At 51.1% G+C, this 21,760-nt stretch overlaps 2 protein-coding genes across 3 annotated transcripts in view; one reads left to right on the top strand and one right to left on the bottom strand.

The window, feature by feature from the left end:
• WASF2 (WAS protein family member 2) overlaps positions 1-9,578 on the top strand; it is a 76,811-nt gene extending 67,233 nt beyond the window's left edge. For both annotated transcript variants that reach the window (XM_012811429.2, XM_023519093.1), the window contains exons 7-9: positions 2,138-2,293; positions 4,153-4,664; positions 5,539-9,578. In XM_012811429.2, coding sequence (XP_012666883.1) covers positions 2,138-2,293; positions 4,153-4,664; positions 5,539-5,696 — 826 coding nt within the window. In that variant the 3' untranslated portion in view covers positions 5,697-9,578. The remainder of the gene's footprint in view (positions 1-2,137; positions 2,294-4,152; positions 4,665-5,538) is intronic.
• Positions 9,579-17,254: 7,676 nt separating this feature from the next.
• GPR3 (G protein-coupled receptor 3) lies at positions 17,255-20,350 on the bottom strand. Its single transcript, XM_003799819.2, has 2 exons — positions 20,264-20,350; positions 17,255-19,254 (listed from the first exon to the last, which is right to left on the bottom strand). The coding sequence occupies exon 2, from the start codon at positions 19,247-19,249 to the stop codon at positions 18,257-18,259; it is 993 nt and encodes a 330-aa protein (XP_003799867.1). The 5' UTR covers positions 19,250-19,254; positions 20,264-20,350; the 3' UTR covers positions 17,255-18,256.
• Between the last annotated feature and the right edge of the window lie 1,410 nt (positions 20,351-21,760).

Below are 21,760 nucleotides of genomic sequence, written 5' to 3'. Positions count from 1 at the left end.
TAGAGTAGTCTGGAAAAGAAAACCCATGGCTCCTTGTGCCCTCACTCTGCCAGACACTGGTGTGCTAAAAGGCCTCAGAGGAAAGACTAGAAAGGGAAAAAAAAGTGGTCTTGGGAATCCTTTGCCTCCAGAACATTGATTTGAAGGTTGTGCCTAAGAGGTGGGCATTCCACAGAAATGGAGAGGGCCGAGCAGGGAAGTTTTTCACATCAACAAAGCAACTTTTCAGCCAGGCTTTGTCAGTCTTGGGAAAGAGGAAGGCCAAGGGACTGAATGCAGACCTCAGAGATAGTGTGGGAAAGGTTGCTTGGCCAGTATTGAGGCTATATATCTCTGTAGAGAAATAAGAGATGTCAGTCTGACCCCATTTCCCAGTACCAAACCACACTGAAGGTTTAAAGGGAAAAAAATGGTTTTAAAGCTTGGTTTGATGCTTATCCTAGTGTCTGACCTATGTGACATTCAAAGCCAAATCACCATGACTGCTTGGCATGAATGTCGCCCTGGTTTTTCCTCTAAATACACAGCATCCTGGCTGTCAGACAACCATGCCAGCGCATGCCGGTGTCTAGGAATGATGAAAGAGTTGAGTTGTTCTTGCTTTTAGGAATAACTCTACCATGAAAATCTTGACTTTTAAAAATCTTGACACTTCTGACACTACTTCTTCGTGGATTAAGAGATTTGTTTTAAAAAATGATGGAGATGGTAAAAGTAAAAATGAACCTTTCCATCTACTGGGAAATCAGCCCTGAGGGTACCTTCCTTACCTTTACCTCTCAGTAAAGGGGGGCATTTTGTTCCATGGTCCCATCTGTTCAGACAGGCACTTGTCATAGGTTCAGTGACTCTAAGGCTAGAAGCTTGGCCCAGTATGGTGGCTTACACCTATAATGCTAGCATTCTAGGAGGCCAAGTTGGGGGGAATCCCTTGAGCTCAGGAGTTTGAGACCAGACTGAGTAAGAGCCAGACCCCATCTCTACTAAAAATTGAAAAATTAGCCCACTGTTGTGGTGAGTGCCTACTCAGCCACTAAGGAAGCTGAGGTAGGAGGGTTATGTGAGCCAAGGAGTTTGAGGTTGCTGTGACCTAGGCTGATGCCATGGCACTCTAACCTTGGGCAGCCAGAAGCTTGCATGTTCACAGTGCCAGCTATCATGTGTGTCCTTTTTATGGAGTGGATGTGGTGAAGATGAGGATTTGCCTCCTGTTTTCCTGTTGTCCAAGAGGTTTGCTAGGCTGCATGGCTAGTCTATCTGGACATGCTTGTTGGTGAACCTATAAAGAGGTGTGCCAAGCCTACAGGGCTCCAGGCCTTGAGGATTTTCCACATAAGAGCATCTTTTGATTCAGTTAGTTCTCTCCAGCCCTGTTCTCCCTAGGCTGTGTTTTAGATAAGTTCTTCAGAACCAAACGATGATAGAAAGAAGGGGGAGGTATAGCAGACCAGACCACATTTTTGCTAGCTGATGCTTGGTGTATTTGTGCTTGTTTTAAGTTTTGTTGTTGTTCACCTAGAACAAATTCACCCAAGGCCCAGTGCTCTGAGGATAAGTTTCCATGAGGTAACCCCTAGCACCCTACTTTAATTGTCAGCTCATTTTGTTTGATAAGAGAATTGGCAGAGAGGCCCCATTTACTACCACACAACCGCCCACATTCATCCTTGGCTTGATTTTGCAATCAAGCGCCTCCTTGGCCTTTGAGCACTCCAGAGGCTTGCCGACCTCACAGTCAGGCTGTGTGCCAGTCACGTGTTTGCAACTCACTAGCCTGTGGGTTCACCTTTTGCCACAGGACAGACTTTGGGATTTAGGTATAGCTGCACTTAACATTTGGGGAGAGTATTTAAAAGAACTGCTGAGTTTGACAAGATCAACACTGGAAAGAATTAGCATGGTTTTGATAATCTGGACTGAATCCCATTACTATAAACAATTTAGCAGAAGTATCTAGGAGATATTTGACAATAGAATATTTAATCCTAAAATAAAATTTCAGTATAACAGAAAATATTTGGGGAATTTATTTCTTCCTAATAGTTTTGTATTCTTTAGAGTTTTTTTTTTTAAGGAGAAAAGTTATTACCATTAAGGCTCTTGAAATGATAGCTTTTGGCCTTGGGTTCATTGTCAGGTATCCAACCACGCTGGTGTACCAGAATGGCAGCATTGGCTCTGTTGAAAATGTAGATGCAAGCAGCTATCCACCACCACCACAGTCAGACTCTGCTTCTTCACCTTCTCCTTCCTTTTCTGAGGACAACTTGCCTCCCCCACCGGCAGAATTCAGGTAAATGGTGGTACCTCTTCCACCTACTTTTGGTGGTTATACACTCCAGAACAACTTAGGAACTCAAAATCTTGGTCAAAAGCACTAAAATAACTTCAGGCAGGTCTGTCTACATAATGGAAATAATTAATATTTACCAAGTGTTTGTAAAGCATTATGCTAAACACCATGTGTTACTTAACCTCTAAGAGTCCTCTTTGGATAGGTACTGTTATTATCTCAGTACTATTGATAAAGGAATTGTGAGGCACAGAGGGGTCAGTGAGGTTAGCTAAGGTCACAAAGCCAGTAAAAGTTAGAGCAATGATTGGTCATTTGGACTCCAGAACCTGTATCTCAACTACTCACTATTCTGCCTAAACCTGAACAGGTAGAAGTTACCAGCTTCTCTCTTACTGTTTTACTTAGCTTTAACTTAGCATGAAATGGAGAAGAACCCGCTGATGTAATTAGCAGACACCTTGACCAGTTATCTAGGAGCCTAGCAGATAGTCACCTTCTTCTCTTGTTGCTTCTGGTTCATTTCACTGCTATCTAGAATTTCCAGAAAGAATGAAACAAAGGGAAAAGGGAGGTGAAACTTCAAATCTACCGCTTATTTGTCAGTGTCCTTGGCAAATGTCTTCAGAGGAAGAGTTAACCAGTAATGGCTTTAAAAAGGTCTGGGGATTGTTCAGATTGCACTGTTTTTTCACAGTTACTTTTATCTTTTCTGATGCCTGACAAATGAGAGCTTTGATAGGTGACTATCTGCCAGTGGTTTTCTCCTTGGACACTATTTAACTAGAGGCTAAATATGTTGAGAAGCCTCAAATGGAGACCTAAAGCAATGTTGCCTTCCCTTTACCCTCATTCTTGGCCCTTGAAACCACTAATCCCAAATCTCCTCTGCCTCCCCATTCCCTTCCTACTGGTTGCCCTGTCAAATGCAGCTAAAGCTTGAAGGTTTGTGGAAAATTCCAAGATGGATGCTTTTCTAAGGAGTAGCTATTAGTTCAAGACACATAGAAAGGTAGACAAAGAAAGCCTTCAGCCTCACACATGGCCTGAGATCTTGCAGCTGCAACCAAGCAAATCTGATCCCAGGAGAGGTATAGCCTTAATCCCCTCTATCCTGGGTCAGGAGTCTGGTGGCACATTTCCTTCCCTTCTCTGTAGACCCCCAGATTGACATCCATTCTTTTCCATGCTTTCCCCTTGTGAGCATTGAAGATGCGTTCACCTAAATCTGTATCCCACTCAGGTCTGGTCAGTTTGGCTTGGGTTCCCTGCCCTTACCAGATCTGGTGAATGTTAATAGCCTGAGAAACAAAGCCCAGTGGATGGGTGGGGTTTGAGTCTTTATTCCAGTTCTTTCTTGCCTGCATTCTTGTCTTGGCTCCAGGATTAAACTGACAACTGTCCCTGGACCATTTCTTTTAGAAGAGGGTTCATGAGGGTGCCTTACCCTGGATAGCTAAAAGTTTAACAGTAATTCTCAACCTTCCTAATGCCCTGACCCTTTAATACAGTTCCTGTGGGTCAAAACCCACAGGTTGAGAATCACTGGTTTAGAGGGAGACCTAAGAGTTGTCTCAACCAGCCCTTACATGGTAGAGGAAGTTTAAGTTCTTTTCTTTCCAGGTGGTTTTCCTTAATTTCTGATTATGCTCGCTGCTGGTAGAAAGCTCATTACTTTAAAGGTCTGCCTGTTTCATTGCTGGTCTGTTCTGATGATACCCAGGTTTTTCTTCTTTGTGTGAGCCAAAGTAAAGTGGTATGGTCAACCAAGACAGACCTAGGCTTATAGATAAGCCTAACTGTAAATGAGTATTTACATCCTGAGAATGATGATGGGTCTTCTGTCTTTGGCCTTTTAGCTACCCAGCAGATAACCAAAGAGGATCTGGCTTGGCTGGACTCAAGAGATCCAGTGTGGTCAGCCCAAGCCACCCCCCACCAGCACCTCCTTTGAGCTCTCCACCAGGCCCCAAACCTGGGTTTGCTCCACCGCCTGCTCCACCACCTCCACCTCCAATGATGGGGGTCCCACCTCCACCACCACCTGTAGGATTTGGGTCTCTAGGGACCCCTCCACCACCTTCACCCCCATCTTTCCCACCTCACCCTGATTTTGCTGCCCCTCCCCCTCCTCCCCCACCACCAGCCACTGACTATCCAACTCTGCCACCACCTCCCTTGTCCCAACCAACAGGGGGAACTCCTCCCCCTCCTCCTCCTCCTCCTCCCCCAGGACCCCCTCCTCCCCCTTTCAGTGGTGTGGAGGGCCAGCCTGCCATTCCACCACCACTTTCTGATGCCACCAAGCCCAAGTCCTCCTTGCCTGCTGTGAGCGATGCCCGTAGTGACCTGCTTTCAGCCATCCGTCAAGGTAAGTCTCAGTGGTCTGTCTGGGACCGTTCATTATCTTTCTGAAGCAGGGCCGACTGATTCAGGGGTGGTTGAAGGGAGCTCTGTGCCCTTCCCAGGGAATAGGTTTCATTGGGTAGGGAGAGAGTGGGACCTCAGGCCTCAGAGCAGCCTGAAAAAAGGTTTCATTCTGAAGGTGGAGATTTAGATTTCCTTCTACCTTGGTTTAAAGTAAAAGATTCTTAACTTGGGACCTTTGAACTCCTTGGAAGTGTATGTTTTAGGTATGTTTGCATGCATTTCTTTTCTTGGAGAAAAAGTCCTATTTTTCATCAGGTTCTCAAAAGGGTTTGTTCCTCAAAAAAAAAAAAAAAAAAAAACAAGAATTACTGTCCCAGTGGGTCTTTGTTCAGCTGGACTTAGCCACCCCCTGACCTTCTCCAGTGTTTTGCTGTTCACATCCTCCCTCCTTCTGCTTTCTCCCCTTTCCTTTCTCTCCCCCTCCCCCCCCTCCTCCTCTGCCCCTCTCTCTAATCTCAATTCTTCTGGAGCATTTATTCTCTGTCAGGCCAGGTCTGATCCCAGAGGGTTATAGTGGTTTATTGCTTATAATCTTTAAGGAACTTCTAGTTTAGAGAAGAAAATCTAGGACAGCTAAGCCCCATTATAATCGATGGAATTGGCAGACCGAGGAGCCGTTAGTTGGGATGTGGTGGCCGCTCCTCCCTAGAAGTACATGCTCACCAGCCTGAGAGCATGTACACTAGGGAGGATGGCAGGCTTCCTTTCATGCACACCTGTAGCACCTGTCAGTGGCCACTCCCCCTTACCTAGTCCTGGATGGATTCTGAGGTTGAGGATGTGCCTTCCTCACCCTTTTCTCCTTCTGCCACCAGGCTTTCAGCTGCGCAGGGTTGAGGAACAGCAGGAACAAGAGAAGCGGGATGTCGTGGGCAATGATGTGGCCACCATCTTGTCACGTCGCATTGCTGTTGAGTACAGTGACTCAGAAGATGACTCCTCTGAGTTTGATGAGGATGACTGGTCGGATTAACTCTTTCTGCCTGCTGCCCACCTTTTTCTTTTCCTTCTTCGATGCCTAACCCAATAGTCCCATGGGGGGAGAAAAGGCAGGAAAAAAAGAAGTTCAAGGGGCCAAATCCTTCCCTGAAGCAACCAAAGATATATATCCAAGTGCTTCCTCCAAATCAACATGTATTTCCTCTCCCCATTGTCAGGCCCTGCAGGGCTCCACAGTAACTGGGATATTCCTTCTTCCCTTCAAGTGACTGTTGGGTATTGAAAGGAAGGAAAAACCTCAAAGCAACTCCCTTTGGTTGAGTTTCAGTTGGGGATGGTGCCTTCCCCTAGGAGCTATATTCAGCTGTGGTCTTCTTCTAAGATCCTTGCCCTTAGCTGCTTCAAATAATGTCAGCTATCTCCTGGTCCTAAAGCAGTGAGACATAGACACAGCTAGCCCTTTCCTATGCATTGAGAAGGCAGAGTAGGCCGGAGGCCCTGATCAGCATAAAGGGACTGCCTTTTGCTAAGTGATTTCTCTGCCTGGGATGCCCTTTATTCCAGGAGGCAAAAAGCCTCTTAAAAATGTCTCTGCCCCTCTGCTCAGAAATGATGACTTTCTGAAGGTGCCTCCCTCTCAATCCCCCCATGTTGAGTATGATGTTCAGGTGTCCCTTAAATGCCCCTCCCTCACCTCTAGGTGCCTTCAAGCAGCACAGCTGTTTTAACCTCTAATATCCATGACCAAATTAACCCCTGACACACAGGGCCCTGGGCCTCTGCTGGCTGTTAGGAGCAAAGCTTACAGACTTGGAACACAGAACTGGAAGAACAGTAGAATTCCTTGGGTCCTACCGTCTTAATGATGCTGAGACCTGGAGCTGAGAAGTGACTTACTCAAGGTCACACATTTGGATAGTGACAGTGATAGAGCCCAGGTTCCTGATTCCAAGTCACCTGTACTTTCTGGGACCAAATAATGGGCCCCTGCTGGAGTCTGGGCAGTGCTGTCTTGGCTCTGTGCTATTCCAGACTGCGCCATAGGTGGGGGCCCAGTAGGAGGGTTCGGACCTGTGCCAGCCCTGTCAGTGCTTCTCAGACCCTCCTGGCCTCTCTCATAATTCTTTGTTGTCCCTTTCCTATCACCAGCCAACCACATGGCCTTGGGACCTGCCCTTCTGGGAGATTGTAAGTAGTGAGAGAAGGAAGGGGGTAGGCAGCTTTGACAGGTGCTGTTTTCAATTCCTTTGCAACTCCTCCCCTTTTATTTCCCCAATTTAAGCTTAGGTTCTGCCAACTGTGGAAACTTTAGTCCCTCAGGCTGGCAGCCATGTAGGTATCTGCCTGGGGGGGCCTGGCAGCCATGAAGCAGGCTGAAAGGCAGAGGGACTCTAGGTCCTGTCTCCAGCTCTCCTCCACCCCCCTCACACTGCACACAGTGATGATGTTCTGTCCCCGTCCGTTCCCGCCCCCCACCCCCGCTTTTAACCAGTGCTAATACACAGGTGCTATTATTCAGAAAAAAGCTGGTCAGCTCTGGCCAACAGTGAGGTTTCTTCTCTTCTGCCCTAACTATTGTGTAGCCTCTTATGCTGAAATCGGCTTCTCCTGGCTTCTCTGGCTTTCAGAGCCCTGAAACAAAGAGAAACAGGATCTGTCTCTACTCAGCACAGCAAATGGTTGTAGTAATTGCCAAAGCCCTCGTAAACCCCTCCGGCTTCAGGAGAATGTGTATAATCATGGGTACTGCCTCTGTGCCCTTGCTGAATGCTTCCCCTCTGCCTTCTTTCCTGGAACTAAGGACACAGGCAATGTAGGTTCCAGAATGTCTTCTTGCTATGGCTTCTCCCAAGCATGCCCTCTTCCCTCTCTGCAGATTAGGTGTCTTTGGCACAGGACTTGGCACCTGAGACACCAGGCTATGGGGGCCCCCCAACTTGTATCCCACTCTGCACTTGGGAAGCTATGGGAGTATAGGGGCTTTCATCAGAACCCTAAAATGGCTGTTGAAGGTGCCCGGGCTACAGCCCAGCAGTAGCTGGAGAGGCAGGCAGAGGGCAGTGGTTTTTCCCAAATAGGAATCCTGGGGCCTGGCCAGGCCAGGGTTTGGGCCTAATGGCTTTGACTAAATTGCCCCCATCCACCTCCTTTCCGGAAAAGGGGGAGCCAGAGCCACTCACTATCATTCTGCTCTGACCTTGAAGGGGGTGGTATTGCCCTGTCTTCTGGAATGGGCAAAGTCCACTGTGGAAAGAGCTGGGGGCAGGAGGAGGTGGGGAGGGGCACTGCCTGCAGAAGGTAGGATTAGATCATTAGCTCAGTGACCTCCTAGGGTTTCGATGTGCTGTGTTCTCATCCTACAGCTGGTTTGGTAATGATCTGCAAGTCCCGGAGAGCAACAGCACAGCTCTGCCTGACGCTCTCATTAAAATCTATGCAGCCAAGCTCGGCGCTTTGTAGCAGCCGGCCTTGCGAAGCCTCCTCAGCTCGGGGGGCTGGGGACCCAGTCAGCCGAGAGGCCCTCTGGGCTCTACTTATGCATATATGCACCAAAAAAAAAATTGCTTCTTTAAACCCAGAGCCCTTTAGGATGATAAAGGACCCAATGCAGGTAATCATTGTTTTTGGAATCCTGTAATTGTAGAATGTAAAGTTTAGTGATTATTTAAACTGGGCCGAGGCAAAGAGTATAGGAACAATGGCCCATAAGGACTGTTAGCGCTGAAACCAAGGACCCTCCTCCCTTCCTGGTTTGCCCAGCCCAGGGGACCTGCCCCCATTCCTGTGGCCCAGGGGCCCAGCTTCCAGTCAGCAGTGTCTGAAGCGACTTGTGGCTTTGCCTTGGTCCTGAGATGGGTACATTCCAAAAAAGCAGCTGGGGGAGGGAGGTGGTGAGGCTCAGCAAGCTCTTGAAGACTCAGAGCAGCCAGCCCAAGCTCTAGCTCCTCCAGTGGAAGCTGGAGCGCCCTCAGCAACGACCCTGGCCAATGTCACCGCAGAGCTGAGGCGGTGTTGTCAGGGCTAATGTGAAATCTCTTCCCGTGGCGCCGATCCTCCAACTCTGCAGCGCCAGCCTGGACAGATTGAGGTCTCTGTGGCTTTGGTGACCCTGCTTAAGCATTCCCACCGTGTGTCATCTCTACTCTAGGATTGCCTCCACTGCAGCCCCTCACCTGACCTCTGGGCCTGGGGAGTTAGGCGGTGCTCCAAGGCCAGGGAGCTTGCTCATGAGAAATGTCAGGCTTCCTGGGAGGCATCAGGCTTTGAGCTATGGGGGGGCCAACCTCCCTGGGACCAGGTGTTACACAGAGGTGTGCCTCATTCTGTGCCTCCTGCGACGTTCACTTCTAACAGTGCCTCAGTGAGGGCTAGGGAACAATTTTGTTGTATTAAGTTTATTCAGTTAATTCACTTGAGAAACTAACCAGTTTTTACATTCTGTCTAGAATGATGTACATGTAGGAGAGTAAGCCATAATGTTCCCAAAGTGCCTTGTCTTCTCTAATATAAATATATTTATAAGGACATATTCCAGTGGGCTCTTGGGTGTCTTTGCCACATCAAGATTTTAGGGAGTAGGAGTATATACAGTGGGGATACACTGAAAACAGGCCCCTTTCCCCGAGGGTGGGAAAGGGCTCTTCTATTGGAGTTGAAGAGATCTGAGCAGTGGGGTTAAGCCAAACCCCTAAACTCTTTCCTCTTCTGCCCTTTTCTCAGACCCATAGAGGACATCCAGTTTTTTGAGGTCCTGTGGCTTCAAGCCTGGCTTCATTTGCTTGCTGCCAGGCTCTTGTGTGTAACATTTGTACCACGGTGACCTGAAATTCCCATGTAACTATTTTATGTATACACATGAATACTTAAATGCCAACATCTTAAATCATTTGATAAAGTCTTTGTAGCCACCCAGTCACTTCAGATGTGTGTGTATGTTGTTTTGTAATGGGAGATTAGAAGCAGGGGACAATGAGAGCCACAGGTGCTCCAGTGTGGGTAAGTCCTGAAGGGCAGGACTTGGTGGTTGGTGGGGGGTGTTGGTGGCCTGTGTGCCTAAAGTAGAAAGTTACCATTTTGGCTTAGGAGGAGACTCAAGTTGGAAGACCTACATACCGGGGTCCCCAGTCACCTTGAGTAAGGGGCTTTGCTGGGGCTGCAGGAGACAAGCTGCTGGCAACTCCTCAGATCAGGCAGGAGAGGAGCACAGGCTGAATGCTGCTGCTGCTGCTGCCGCTGCTGCCCAACATCTGGCCGGCATCTTGTCTGCCACTCAGACCCAAGCAACTTACCTTAAATAGAACGATTTACAGTGGAATCCGATAAAAGGTTTAGGCTGATGCACACCCCCTCTCCTGCCTGGGGAAGGCGAGGGGGCTGGGTTTATATTCTGACCCAAAAAAATGACCTACCCAGGAAGCAACGGTTTTTCCTAGCACAGCTGCTGCGGGTAACTGTCCCAAGGGGTAATTTATGAGCAGACACCCGGTTCTGGGCCCTGTAGACTCAGTGCGGTGGCTTGGGGATAGGGGCGGGAGCAGGGTTGGTGACTGCGGGTCACGCCTGCTGTGCAGAGAGAGAGTCACCCACTGGCGTCCCAGGAGAGGGGGCAGAAGTTTTGAATTGTCAGCAACTGCTGCGCCAGCCGCTCTGAGCTCATCTCTGGAGGTGGGAATGCAGGGGAGGGGGCGGCGGAGCCAGCTCGCCCCTGCGGAGCCCCTTCATTCCACCCGCCCGGGCCTGTGTTTAGTCAGCACTTGGCTTCCCGAGGCCGTGACTGACAGGCAGCCAGACGCCCGCCCTGGCAGAAGACAAAATGGTGGTGTCGGGAGCCGCCCTTGCTAGGGAATTGGAAGGGAAGGAATGTGGTTCCGGGAATCAAGAGGCCTGAGCTTGAATTCTGGCTCCTACTTGGGAGCTGTGACCCTGTGCAAGTCGCTTCACCTCTTGGAACTGATCTAAGAAGAATGAACATTTATTGAGCTCCTACTACCTGCGAAAGGCTACATATAATTTATTTCATTCTTGAGAAGCAGGGGTCCTCTATTTTACATATGAGAAAAACAGGTTCACAGAGGTGAAGGGAGTTGCCTAAGATCACATAGCTGGCCAGAAATAGAGCCATGGTTCAAACACAAGGCTCAAGCCAGAACCCATGCACATTAACTGCCATGTGAGTTGTATTTAACTTTTAGTTTTGAGCCCAAGACCTCGTGAAGCATGTATAACTTGTATGTCTCTTGACATAATAAAACACCATGAACCTAAGGAAAAAAATTTTTCTATTGTGGCAGTCAATGTGTTAAATAACAGCTTAAGTATCTCTCCATCTAGAATGCCAGTTTTTAGTGTAAGGAGCATGTTAAAGGTTTCGATTATTATCTACCCCTCCCCCTGGTGTCCAGTTTTACAGGTGCAATAACAGGCGATGGTTATTTTTGCTCTTGCTTTGAAATCAAGCAAGCATGACTGAGGGCCCAGGTATCCTAGACCTTAAGAGTAGGAAGTACCGGCTCGGTGCCTGTGGCTCAAGAGGCTAAGGCGCCAGCCACATACACCTAAGGTGGCGGGTTTGAATCCCCAGCCCGGACCCGCCAAACAACAACAATGATGGCTGCAACCAAAAAAAAAAAAAAAAAGAGTAGGAAGTACCCTGCACAGCTACCTGGGAACAAAGTGGTTTCCCCAGATATGGGCAAGAGCTTCACACAGACACACGTTCATGTGTATGTGCAAGGGGGCCACACTTAACCTGGGCCCAGAAACCCAAGCACACAGTGTGTGCAGACCTTGTGCAAACAAGGATACGAATCAGCACATAGTTGCAGGAACACACATGATCACAGGCAAACGTCACAAAGTCCTTGGGAGCCACCCCTCCCTACTCACTGCCTCTGCCAGTTTTTCACTGCCCCCTCCTGGCTGCCCAGTGGCCAGGGCAACCTGGCACCATTTCTTGGAAGTTCTACTCTGAGGAGGTTGTCAGCTAGTTCCCTCCTAGATCACATGGCTGGGAGCAGTTTCAGGTGCCACCCCCTATACTGCCCCTGAGCCTATGAGATGTGGGTATCTAGGGGGCACTCTTGAAGTTTAAGGACAAAAAAAAGCCTTTAATATCCAAAGTAATCTTTCATGGTAGAATTGTCCCTTGGTGACAAGAGGGCCAGTAATATTTGGGACAAAGGGTCCTGCATAGACCTCTTCCTTGCCCTTACCCAAGGAACTGCATGCATATCCATAGTGCACACATGACGTCACACTGCTCACACGGTTAAAGAGGAGTGGGCTTTCTGGCTGAGAATTTAGAGATAGGATCTTAAAGTTCCCACTTCGTTGCTGCCTCTCCGGGCCTCAGCTTCCTTGTCAATTCAACAATTGTTGACCATGATTCCGTATTCAGCCCCTCCACTCTGGCGTCTGACCATCATGGGAGCACATACCAGACATGTGTGCCCAAATAAAGCACACCCATGATCATGAACCCATGTACTCCTCAGGACCGTCTTGGAAAGATTACCAATACACAGCCTTTTGTTCCTTTTTATAGATGAGGAAAGAAGTCACAGAGAGGCACAACAACTTGCCCAAAGTCACACAGCAGGCTGGCAGCAGACATAGAAATAGAAACCCTCTGGTTCCCAATGCCCCAGACTGCCTACAAGACAGTAGAGCACCTTGGGGGCTTGGGCCTTAGCCAAGAGGACTGGAACTGCAAGCCAGAAGGCTAAAGCCAGAAGCTCTGTGCCTTTGAGAATTGTGACAGGGTCTCTGTGGCTGCCTAAAGACTTGGGGGGAAACTCAGAGGGGGGCCCAGGCTTAGGCATTTAGCATGGAGGCCGGGAAAAGGCAACTTGGAACTTAGGTATGTTTCACTGCCCCCTACTCCCAGCAGTAGAGTGAACAAACCTGAAGCATACTTTTATGTCAAGCCAGAGGCAGACTAAGGAAAGGGGATTCCTCCTAGCCTGTGGCCACTTGGTTGCTTGTTCACCAAGAAATATACGCAGGCTGGGTATAGTTGCTCATGCCTGTAATCCTAGCACCCCGGGAGGCCGAGGAGGGTAGATCGCTTGAGCTCAGAAGTTCAAGACCCGCCCGATCAAGAGGGAGACCCCATCTCTACTAAAAAATCAGAAAAACGAGCTGGGTGTTGTGGCAAGTGCCTGTAGTCCCAGCTACTTGGGAGGCTGAGACAAGAGAATTGCTTGGGCCCAAGAGTTTGAGGTTGCTGTGAGCTGGGACCCCACGGCACTCTACCAAGTGCGACATAGTGAGACTCTGTCTCCAAAAAAAGGAATATATACACGCATACGATCAGGACTCCATGTGTGCAGGGATAGCTTTGTGTACACATGAATGATAGGAGTGCCCTCCCCAAAGTAGGATGCTCCCCAGTGTTGCAGCCAGCCCTGGTATGGCGGGGCGCTCTGCCTGGCTCCAGCCAGGCACTGACTGGGCTTGCAGCACCCCCACCCTCACCCACCACGTGCATACTATTCCCCAGACCCATCCTGCTTGGCCAATTTGCAGCCTCTCGCTTCCAGCTTGTGAAAAGGCCTGCAGCAAAGTCAAGGGGCTGGTGGCCAATTAGCGAGGGGGTTAATCAGGGATCTGGGGACCCCCGGGGGGCGGGAAGCTGAAGGCAGGCATTGGGGTTGGCAGGAGCTTGAGCTGCCTGTCGTGAAGCTGGGGGAGGGGAGGCTGAGCCAGCCCGTTGGTGCTGGAACTGAGGGTCAGCCTGTGAATTCATGATTGCTGAACACTGACAGGAGCTGGGTGCATGTATGAGTGTGTACGCAGTGTGTGGAGTGTGCACATGCATTCATGTCCTTCAATGCAGTCTTGCATACATGACTGTAGATATACACATGTGCACTGTGTCTTTGTATGTGTGGGCATTCATGGTGTGCGTATGGTTTGGGGTATGCAAGCTTGGCTAGACCTATGTGTACATATGTGTATACAGGAGTCTTTGTGTATACACACTTGTGTACAGGGCATGCGCATAAATTCAAGTATGTGCTTCAGCATGCTAACGTACACATAAAATTGACATGGTCTGTGTACACATGTGTGATAAATGTGTTTGTGTGCACAAGTGTGCATTAGTGTGCGGATACATCTGGGTATGCATGCACATCTGCATGTGTGTCCATGTGTGTTGTATTCTCTGAACAGCCAGAGGCCTAGACATGTGTGCTTACGTGTGCCTGTGTGCATGTGTCTGCATGCACTCACGTCTCAGCACAGAAGGAGCTGGGGGTCGTGAGGCTGGAAGTCTCCAGATTCCAGGAGGGAATCTGACAGCAGAGCCTTGCCACAGCCCATGGCCCCGGGAGCCTGTTTTCCAGCCTGCGGAAGCCGTGAGCCCGTGAACTCATCTTATATTAATAGCTGCTGTCTCCTCACTTATTGCTAGGAGAGGCCAAGATGGCCCTGGTGAGGGTTTAGCACTCAGGGTGCCCCCTCCACCACACAGGGCCAAGGGAAAGAGAAAGGAGAGAGGGCCTCAGCCCCAACCCAGGCCCTGTCTTCCCCAGCTCAGGGAGCCCCACAGCCCAGCCCACCCTCCCGCACCCGGCAGCCAGGTGGGACCAGGCATGGAGTTGGAAAGCTAGCAGAGGTAGAGAGAGCTTGGGAGGCTCAGCTACCCCTCTTCACACGTGTGCTGAATAGTCCCAGGCTGAGCAGCAGAGGAGTCTGAGGCTGAGAGAGACTTAGGAGGCTTCAGTTTGAGGGGGGAAGAAGAGACAGTCCTGCTCCTAGGGGCCCTCAGTCTGAGGCAAAATAATTGACCTTGCTCTCAGAGGCCCCTCAACCTAAGGGAGGAGACAGAGCCTGGCTCTCAGGAGTTCCCAGTCCGAATGGGGAGACATGACCTTGTGTTCATCACCGCACAGTCATGAGGAGAAAGAAAAAGACCTGCTTTCAGGAGCCTACAGTTTGGACACAGCCCTGTGTTCAGGGACCCCCATTCTGGGAGGAAGGCAAGGCTTCTCTGTAAATGTTTACTCAGGGAAGCCTAGTAAGGTATCCTGCATGAATCCCTCCTTTACAGCCACAGAAGGGCCAGCCAAGGCGGCTTCCTGGAGGAGGTGTGAGGGGGAGGTACAGGGAAGACCTAAGCTGAGTCTGCAAAACCTCAGGAGGAGGGAAACCCAACCAGCCCAGCCACACACATAGGCTCCAACCTAAGGGACAGATTCAGACACCCCTCAGGGTGAGCCCAGGACCCAAGGCAGAGACCCCAAATTCAGGCTCCCAGAAATGCCTCATCTCCGCCCCACAAGCACCCATCAGAGAGAGAGGAAGCCCTCCCAGACAGGAGGATGGCAAACAGTAGGTCCCTGCTTGGGCCCTGGAGCTGGAAGCTGGGCTGGGGGAACACAGGGCTGAGCCCCACCTTAGCACTCAGGGCTCCCCCCTCCACCACACAGGGCTGGGATGGGCACCTGGCCTCTCTCTGTCTGGGGGCTCCTCAGAAGCACAGGAGAGGCAGCAAGGAGACCCTTCCCTATGTAACATTACAAAGGTCCGAGGTATAACCTGAGACCCCTACTTTTTCCCTAGCCTGGTAACAGTTTTCTTGCTTGCTTTTTCTTGAAACCCATTTCCTCAACCAGCAAAGAAACAGGTTTGGAGTCAGATGACTTGAGCTCAAATCCCAGTTCAACTCCTTACTAACTGTGTGACTGTGGGCAAACCCAATGTCATCTTTCAGGCAGGCCTTTCTTGGGCACCTTCATTTAAAAATTACATGCTCCCTGTCCTTCCCCACTTTATTTTTCTCTGAGAATTTATCTCCATCTAACATTACATTTTTGAAAAACTCTTTTGTTCATTACTGTTACCCCCAGCTAGAATTTATGCTGTCCACAAGGACAGCAGTGAATGAATGGAGGCCACCTACTCAGAGTCTCAACTTCTTTTCTTCTAAAATGAGGAGAGTGTCACCCATCTGATGGAGCCACAGTATGGCTTGGAACATTTGACTCAAAGTTTGGCATGGTGGGGGGTGTTTGCTGAGTGTTTTTCCCCCCCAGGGACCTTTCAGGAAACTAGAAAGAGAGGAGAGGATAAGGCTCAGCCTGGGCCTATTGACTTGTCTACCCACCTTGAACTTTTCTGTTTGTTTGGGGTTTTTTTTGTTTTGTTTTTTGTTTTTGAGACAGTCTCAAGCTGTCACCCTGGGGAGAGTGCAATGGTGTCACAGCTTACAGCAACCTCCAACTCTTGCCTCAGATTCTCGATTCTTGCCTCGATTCTCTTGCCTCAGCCTCCCAAGTAGCTGGGACTATAGGCACCCACCACAACGCCCAGCTAATTTTTTGGTTGTAGTTGTTATTGTTGTTTGGCGGGCCTGGGCTGAATTCAAACCCACCAGCTCCAGTGTATGTGGCTGGCACCCTAGTTCCTTGAGCTACAGGTGCCGAGGCCCCGCCTCCTCCCGCCTTGAACTTTTGGAGAGGCTCTGGAATAGCAGGGAAATGGAGAAAGACCTGTGTCCTAACCTGGCACAGCTGTGTGAGTTTGAGCAAATGGCTGTTCCTCTTTGAGCCTCAGTGTCCTCATCTGTATGACAGAGGAGGGGGCCAGAAATGCTCTGAGGGACCCCATCTGTAGGCTTTGCTCACCTGTAAGGCCTGGCAGGCTTAGCTAATCAGAGCTATCTCTTTCTCCATACCTGCTCCGGCCCTTGTCTGATAAACAACCCCTTCTAAAAAACACAGATTCAGGGTTTCACATATACAGGGTGGCCATAAAGTTTGTGTGCAATTTAAAATTGCACACAAATTTTATGACCAACCCGTATGCCCCCAAATGCATTATACTTATAGTCATTTACCCTTGCATGAAAATGAAATTCTTCCAGCTCCAGAATAATCAAACATATCCAACCATCTCCAAAATGTGGCCCACTGGCCCTTTGAATGAACCCCCAGTGTAAGTCAGGGTGCAGAATGTCCTAAGCCCCAGGCTTGGGAAGGCAGAAAATGAGATGCCATTGCCCAGGAGACAGTAGATTCTAGAAGCAGATGTTCCTGGTTGGAATCCTTACACTGCCACTCCCTACCTATGTGGCCTTGGGCCAGTTACTGACCTCCCTCAGCCTCAGTTTCCTCATCTGGAAAATGGAGAAGACACTCCCAGTACCATGGGATGATGGGATGCCTATTAGGCACCATAAGTGAAGTAGCATTTGTAGACACTTAGCTTAGCCTAGCCCACTGTGTGCCCAGCACACTAAGAACCCACAATTAAAAATGGCTATTATCGTTAAGAGAACTAACATGCTCTGGGCATAGTCACCATTTCAAAGCCCCAGACTGGCTAACGTGGGTAGGATGTGGGCATCCTCAACCCAGGATGCGCCCAGTCCCTTGGTTCCTGTCCCCAAGAGGAGGTGAAGTCCTTGCCAGATGGTGCCTAAGTCACTGACACTCAGGGGTAGGGGGCTGTTAACCTGCCAGCCACACTCTACCCTGGGTCTCCATCCTCCAGTTTCCCCCAACAGGCCCCCCAAGCCTGGCCTGACCCTCTCATTCCAGGTTATCCCCCATCAGACCCCACTTCACACACATAAGGAAATACACCTTATCACAAAATCATTTTTTATTGAGTTGGGGACAGGAATGGGGAATGCACGGGAGCCATACCCCGGTTGGCAGAAGGGTGGGGTGTTGGCTCATGCCCCGCCTCCTCTAGGGCACCAGAGAGTGAGGCCTGGCCCCCAGGTACTGGCTGTGGCGCTGGACGCAGGGCTTGGAGCAGAGTTTGGGGTTGAGCATCCTGGCCCGGCTGCAGTTTCCCCTAAATGGCCACCAGAGGGCAGCCGGCCCCCAGCGCAGAGGAATTCTCGGTTGCTCAGGTGATGGCTTCTTAAAAAAATAAAAAACCAGAGGCTGGTGTGTTCCCCTACAAACCCGAAGGGGGGCGGGGCGGGCCTGGGGAAAAGGCTCTGGTTTCTATGATCTCTTCGATAAAAAATAAACAAAAATAATAACAAAATACGTGGTTTCTCTTTCTCCCTTTTCCCCCACAGGAACTGAGGTCAGAAATGGGGGTATGGGGATTGGGGGTACCCTGGTATGGCCTGGATTTCAAGGTGTGGTCTCTTTTTTCCCCTAACCACCCATAAATAAATTTAAATAAATAAATCATAAATAGATACACCCTTTGTATGTGCACATATATAGAGATAAATCTTTCTTTTATCTAGGCAACTATGTGATTAAATCTCTCTGACTCTAGCTCAGAAATTCAAAGTAAAGTGACAATGGTCAAGGTCAAGTTTGGGATAGGGGGAAGGTCTGGGACTTGGAATGGCACTGTAAAACTCCCAGCATTCTGGAACTGCAAGCCAGCTGGGCTGTGGGATATTTCTGAGTGGAACTCTAACCACTTGAACATTCTAGAACCTTGGAGCCAGCTGGGCCCCCACAGGGATCCTAATAGAACCTTGTAACACCCAATATCCTAGAACTCCAGAACCAGCTGGATCTTGGGGGTGTGAGTTGGGGGTTGGAACAATGCCCTGGAGAACCTAACATTCTGGAATTCTGTAGTGATCAGGGGTGAAGGGTCACCATGATGTGACTAGACATCACTGGGGGAGCGGGATCGGAAGGGGATCTTGGAAGAGGAACAGCAGCAGCAGATGGCCCACAACACCTTCTGCACATCCTGATTGCGGAAGGCATAGATGATGGGGTTGATCATAGAATTGTAGGTGGCAGGGAGCAGGGTGAGATAGGTGTAGAGGGACGGGGAATGGGCATCACCCAGCAGGCAGTAGACCGTGAAGGGCAACCAGCAGGCAGCAAAGGCTCCAAGCACCACGGCCAGTGTGGCAATGCCCTTGCGGGTGGCCACATAGTGGGAGGCAGGCAGCAGGTGCCGCTGGAGGGCAATCTGCTGGGCATGGCGGCAGACGATGCGGCAGATCTGGGCATAGAGCTGCAGCATGATGCCAAACACCATGAAGAAGGCAATGGCTAGGACCACCAGATGGTTCTTGGAGAGTGGATACACCACGCCACATGTGGTTAGGCCATCCAGGCAGTTCCAGGCCAGCACAGGCAGCAGCCCCAGGCCCAGGGCACACCCCCACACTAGGGCCAGCATCACGTAGGTCCGTGTCACTGTTGTCTCTGAGTAGTAGGTGAGGGCATTGTACAGAGAAAGGTAGCGGTCAACAGTGATGGCCAGTAGACTGCCAATGCTGGCAGTAAAGGCCATTGCCAGCACACCAACCAGCACCAGGCTCATCTCCACTGAGCCAATGCAGAAGACAGCAGCAAAGTGCAGGACTAGGCCCAGGCCTGCCAACAGGTCTGCCACAGCCAGGCTGCCCACCAACAGGAACATAGGGGCACGGAAGGCAGGAGTGCCCACGATGATGGCGACCACCAGCGCATTCTCACAGGACACGAGGGTGCCTGAAATGCACAGCACCACGTCCCAGGCCCTAGGTGAGCGCAGTGGTGTGGCTGGGCCTGTGGACCCCTCAGCTGGGCCCACGCTGCTCACATTCACGCTGCCTGGGCCAGCCGAGAGCCAGGCCGGAGGGCTTCCTGCACCCCACATCATGGTACCTGCAGGAGAAAGGCCCTGTGAGAATCTGGCAGGGCTGAATGCTTGGAGGAAGGGTCTGGAGGAAGTGAAGTGCCCTGAGGATACCTGGTGGGGTCCCAAAGTCCCAATAGTCTCTCTATTCAGGCCAGGGGCTTTTCCCAGGATAACTTCATCGTCTCCTCTGACCCCACCTCTTGAAACAAGGGTCTCTTTACCTAGGGACCTGTGTCTTGGGTATCTTCACTCCCCTTCCAGTCCCCTGGTCCTGCAGGCCTCTTTGTCCCACATGTATTACCAGAGGAGAGCCAGATGAAGGGCTACCATAAGTGAGTTGAGGATGCCCCAAAAGACTCAAATTGAGGGAGGAAAGCATCTCAGGACTGAGAGCAGCTCTGATTTCTCCCATCCGAGAGAATGACTGCTCACTCCATTCTGAGGCTCCCAGACCCCTCACGATTCTCAGTACTGCCAGTCCCAGACTCCGCCCCCAAGAAATGCGCGTGAGGCTCCTGCCAGCCACTACCCCTTTTTCCTGTAACACCTGGGAACTCAGCACCCCCTACACACACACCCTCCTAGACCTCTGCCCCCCTCACTGGACTCCTCTTTTGCCTGAAACCCTGGGTCTCTGGAACAGGCACCCCTTACTGGAAGCCTGGGACCCAGAGTCAGATCTCTCCTTCTGCCCAGCTCCCTGTATCTTGTGCATGACTCGCCTCCTGCCCAGATACCTGGATTCCTAAGTCGGACACCTCCTGCTGCTCAGACGCCTGGGTCCCTGCCCCAGATGCCTCCTGTTGGCTCAATCTCAGATGACCATCCGTCCCTCCAGGTCCCTTCAGGAATGCTCATCCTTCGCGGGGTCATCCAAGTGACCAACACCCGAGCAGTGGGGCCCACACCTGCTAACCCAGAATCTCAGCCTCGACCTCGGACCCTAGCCAGCAGCTAAGTCTTCCGCCTGCCCAGTGCCCCAGCATCCTTCATGTCCCCCGGACTCTGGTGCCCTTCACGGGGCCCACTACTTACCGCTCAGGACCGGGCGCGGCCGGGCCGCGGGGAGGCTCGACTCGGGTCCTGTCGGCGCAGGGCGTGCGCGGACCCCAAGAAGCCCCCGCGGCCACGGGAGAAGCGGCGTGAGTCACCCCGCCCCGCCCCCGGCCACCGGCTCGGTGACGTCAGTGGCCCGGTTGGCCAATGGGTGTGGCGCGCTGGGGCGCAGCGCGCGCAGCGCGACATAGTAATGAGGCCTCGCACCGCCCGCTCCCCCATTCATAAAAAGCGACCGTGGCCGCGGCCCCGCCCCCTCTCTAGTCGGCTCGCGCTGTCCTTGACGCGGCGCCCTCTGCGGGCTGGGGGTTTCAGGGTCGCTGGTACCAGAGTCTTGGGGAAGTCTTGGGGAAGCTGCAGGGGAAGTGATGAGGGAGCGGAAAGGGAACTTGAATAAGCTGTGGGGTGCTGGGACCCTCAGGTGACAGAGAGACGTTAACGAAATTCAGGTGACGAAAGATCTTGTGATGGGGCTGAATGGGCGTCTCGATGAGGTTGATGGTGTTGCTGAAAGGATGGGGCCCTGAGGTGATGGTGACAGGAGCACAAGGGAGCAGGGAGGTAGGTGGCAGTGACGTTATAAGCAGAGTGACAGGATCTTGGGGGATGGTGGCTGTGGGACGCTGACGGTAGAGAGGGAAGCCCCTAGGGCAACCATAGCAGTGCCAGGGTGACTCTGCAGCATGATGGAGTTCAGGGATCCCAGGGTGGCAGAGGCGGTGGCCAGGGAAGATGGAGAATCCAGGTGATGGAACTTCAGGTCACCATAACCCTGTCAGAAGTGCTGAAGTATTGAGGTGAGAAAGCTAAATGATGAGCGTCTTAGGGTCTTGGAATGCAAATAGCAGGTGACAGTAGCCAGTGGGCCCCCGGGGTAGAGGGTTTGGATTGATAGTGACCAGGCTGGTAAGTTACTCCCAGGTTAGGTCCCCATGATGCTGGGGCTTGGATAAGGAGCTGGGTGACGTCACCCATGTCAGTCCAATAGCGCCCTCACAGTTTGGAGGGGCGGACCTGGCAAGATCTCAAAACCTGAATTATTTATTCAAGGATCTGGAAAGGGGGGTGGTGCGTTTCCCTGAAGCAGCAGGAGATGGGGAGCCGGGAAGAACTTGGATGCAAAGAACCAGGCAGCTGAGTCCTCAGCACAAGCCCCTCTCAGCCTCTCATCTTAGGCATCCTAGGGTGAGACAGGGAGAGAGACAGAGCTCTCTGTGCCCAATCCCTGCCTGGCCTAAGTCTCAGGGAACCTGCCTGGCAGAGTCTGTGGCCAGTCCTGAGACCCAGACCCCAGGCCCCACCAAATCCTCCCCTCATCACAGGCTTACTGCAGTCAGGGTCCTCCAGGCAGGTTCTGGGCTTGGGTGCAGGGCAGGGGGAAAGCTGAGTGGTGAGAAATACAGGAAGAGAAGAGGGTGAGGCTGGGGAAGGTGAGGCACTTCAGGCTGGGGTGATGCATTTAGGGTGCTTAGCAGG

Source organism: Otolemur garnettii, unplaced genomic scaffold (assembly GCF_000181295.1).
Source record: "Otolemur garnettii isolate 467f Iridium unplaced genomic scaffold, OtoGar3 scaffold00156, whole genome shotgun sequence".
Lineage (NCBI taxonomy): Eukaryota > Metazoa > Chordata > Mammalia > Primates > Galagidae > Otolemur > Otolemur garnettii.
Note: the sequence above shows the minus strand (reverse complement) of the source record. Positions and strands in the feature narration are given on the sequence as shown.

Excerpts from the sequence above, each read along its gene's own strand:
- GPR3 (XM_003799819.2), bottom strand. The coding sequence starts at position 19,249 with ATGATGTGGGGTGCAGGAAGCCCTCCGGCCTGGCTCTCGGCTGGCCCA.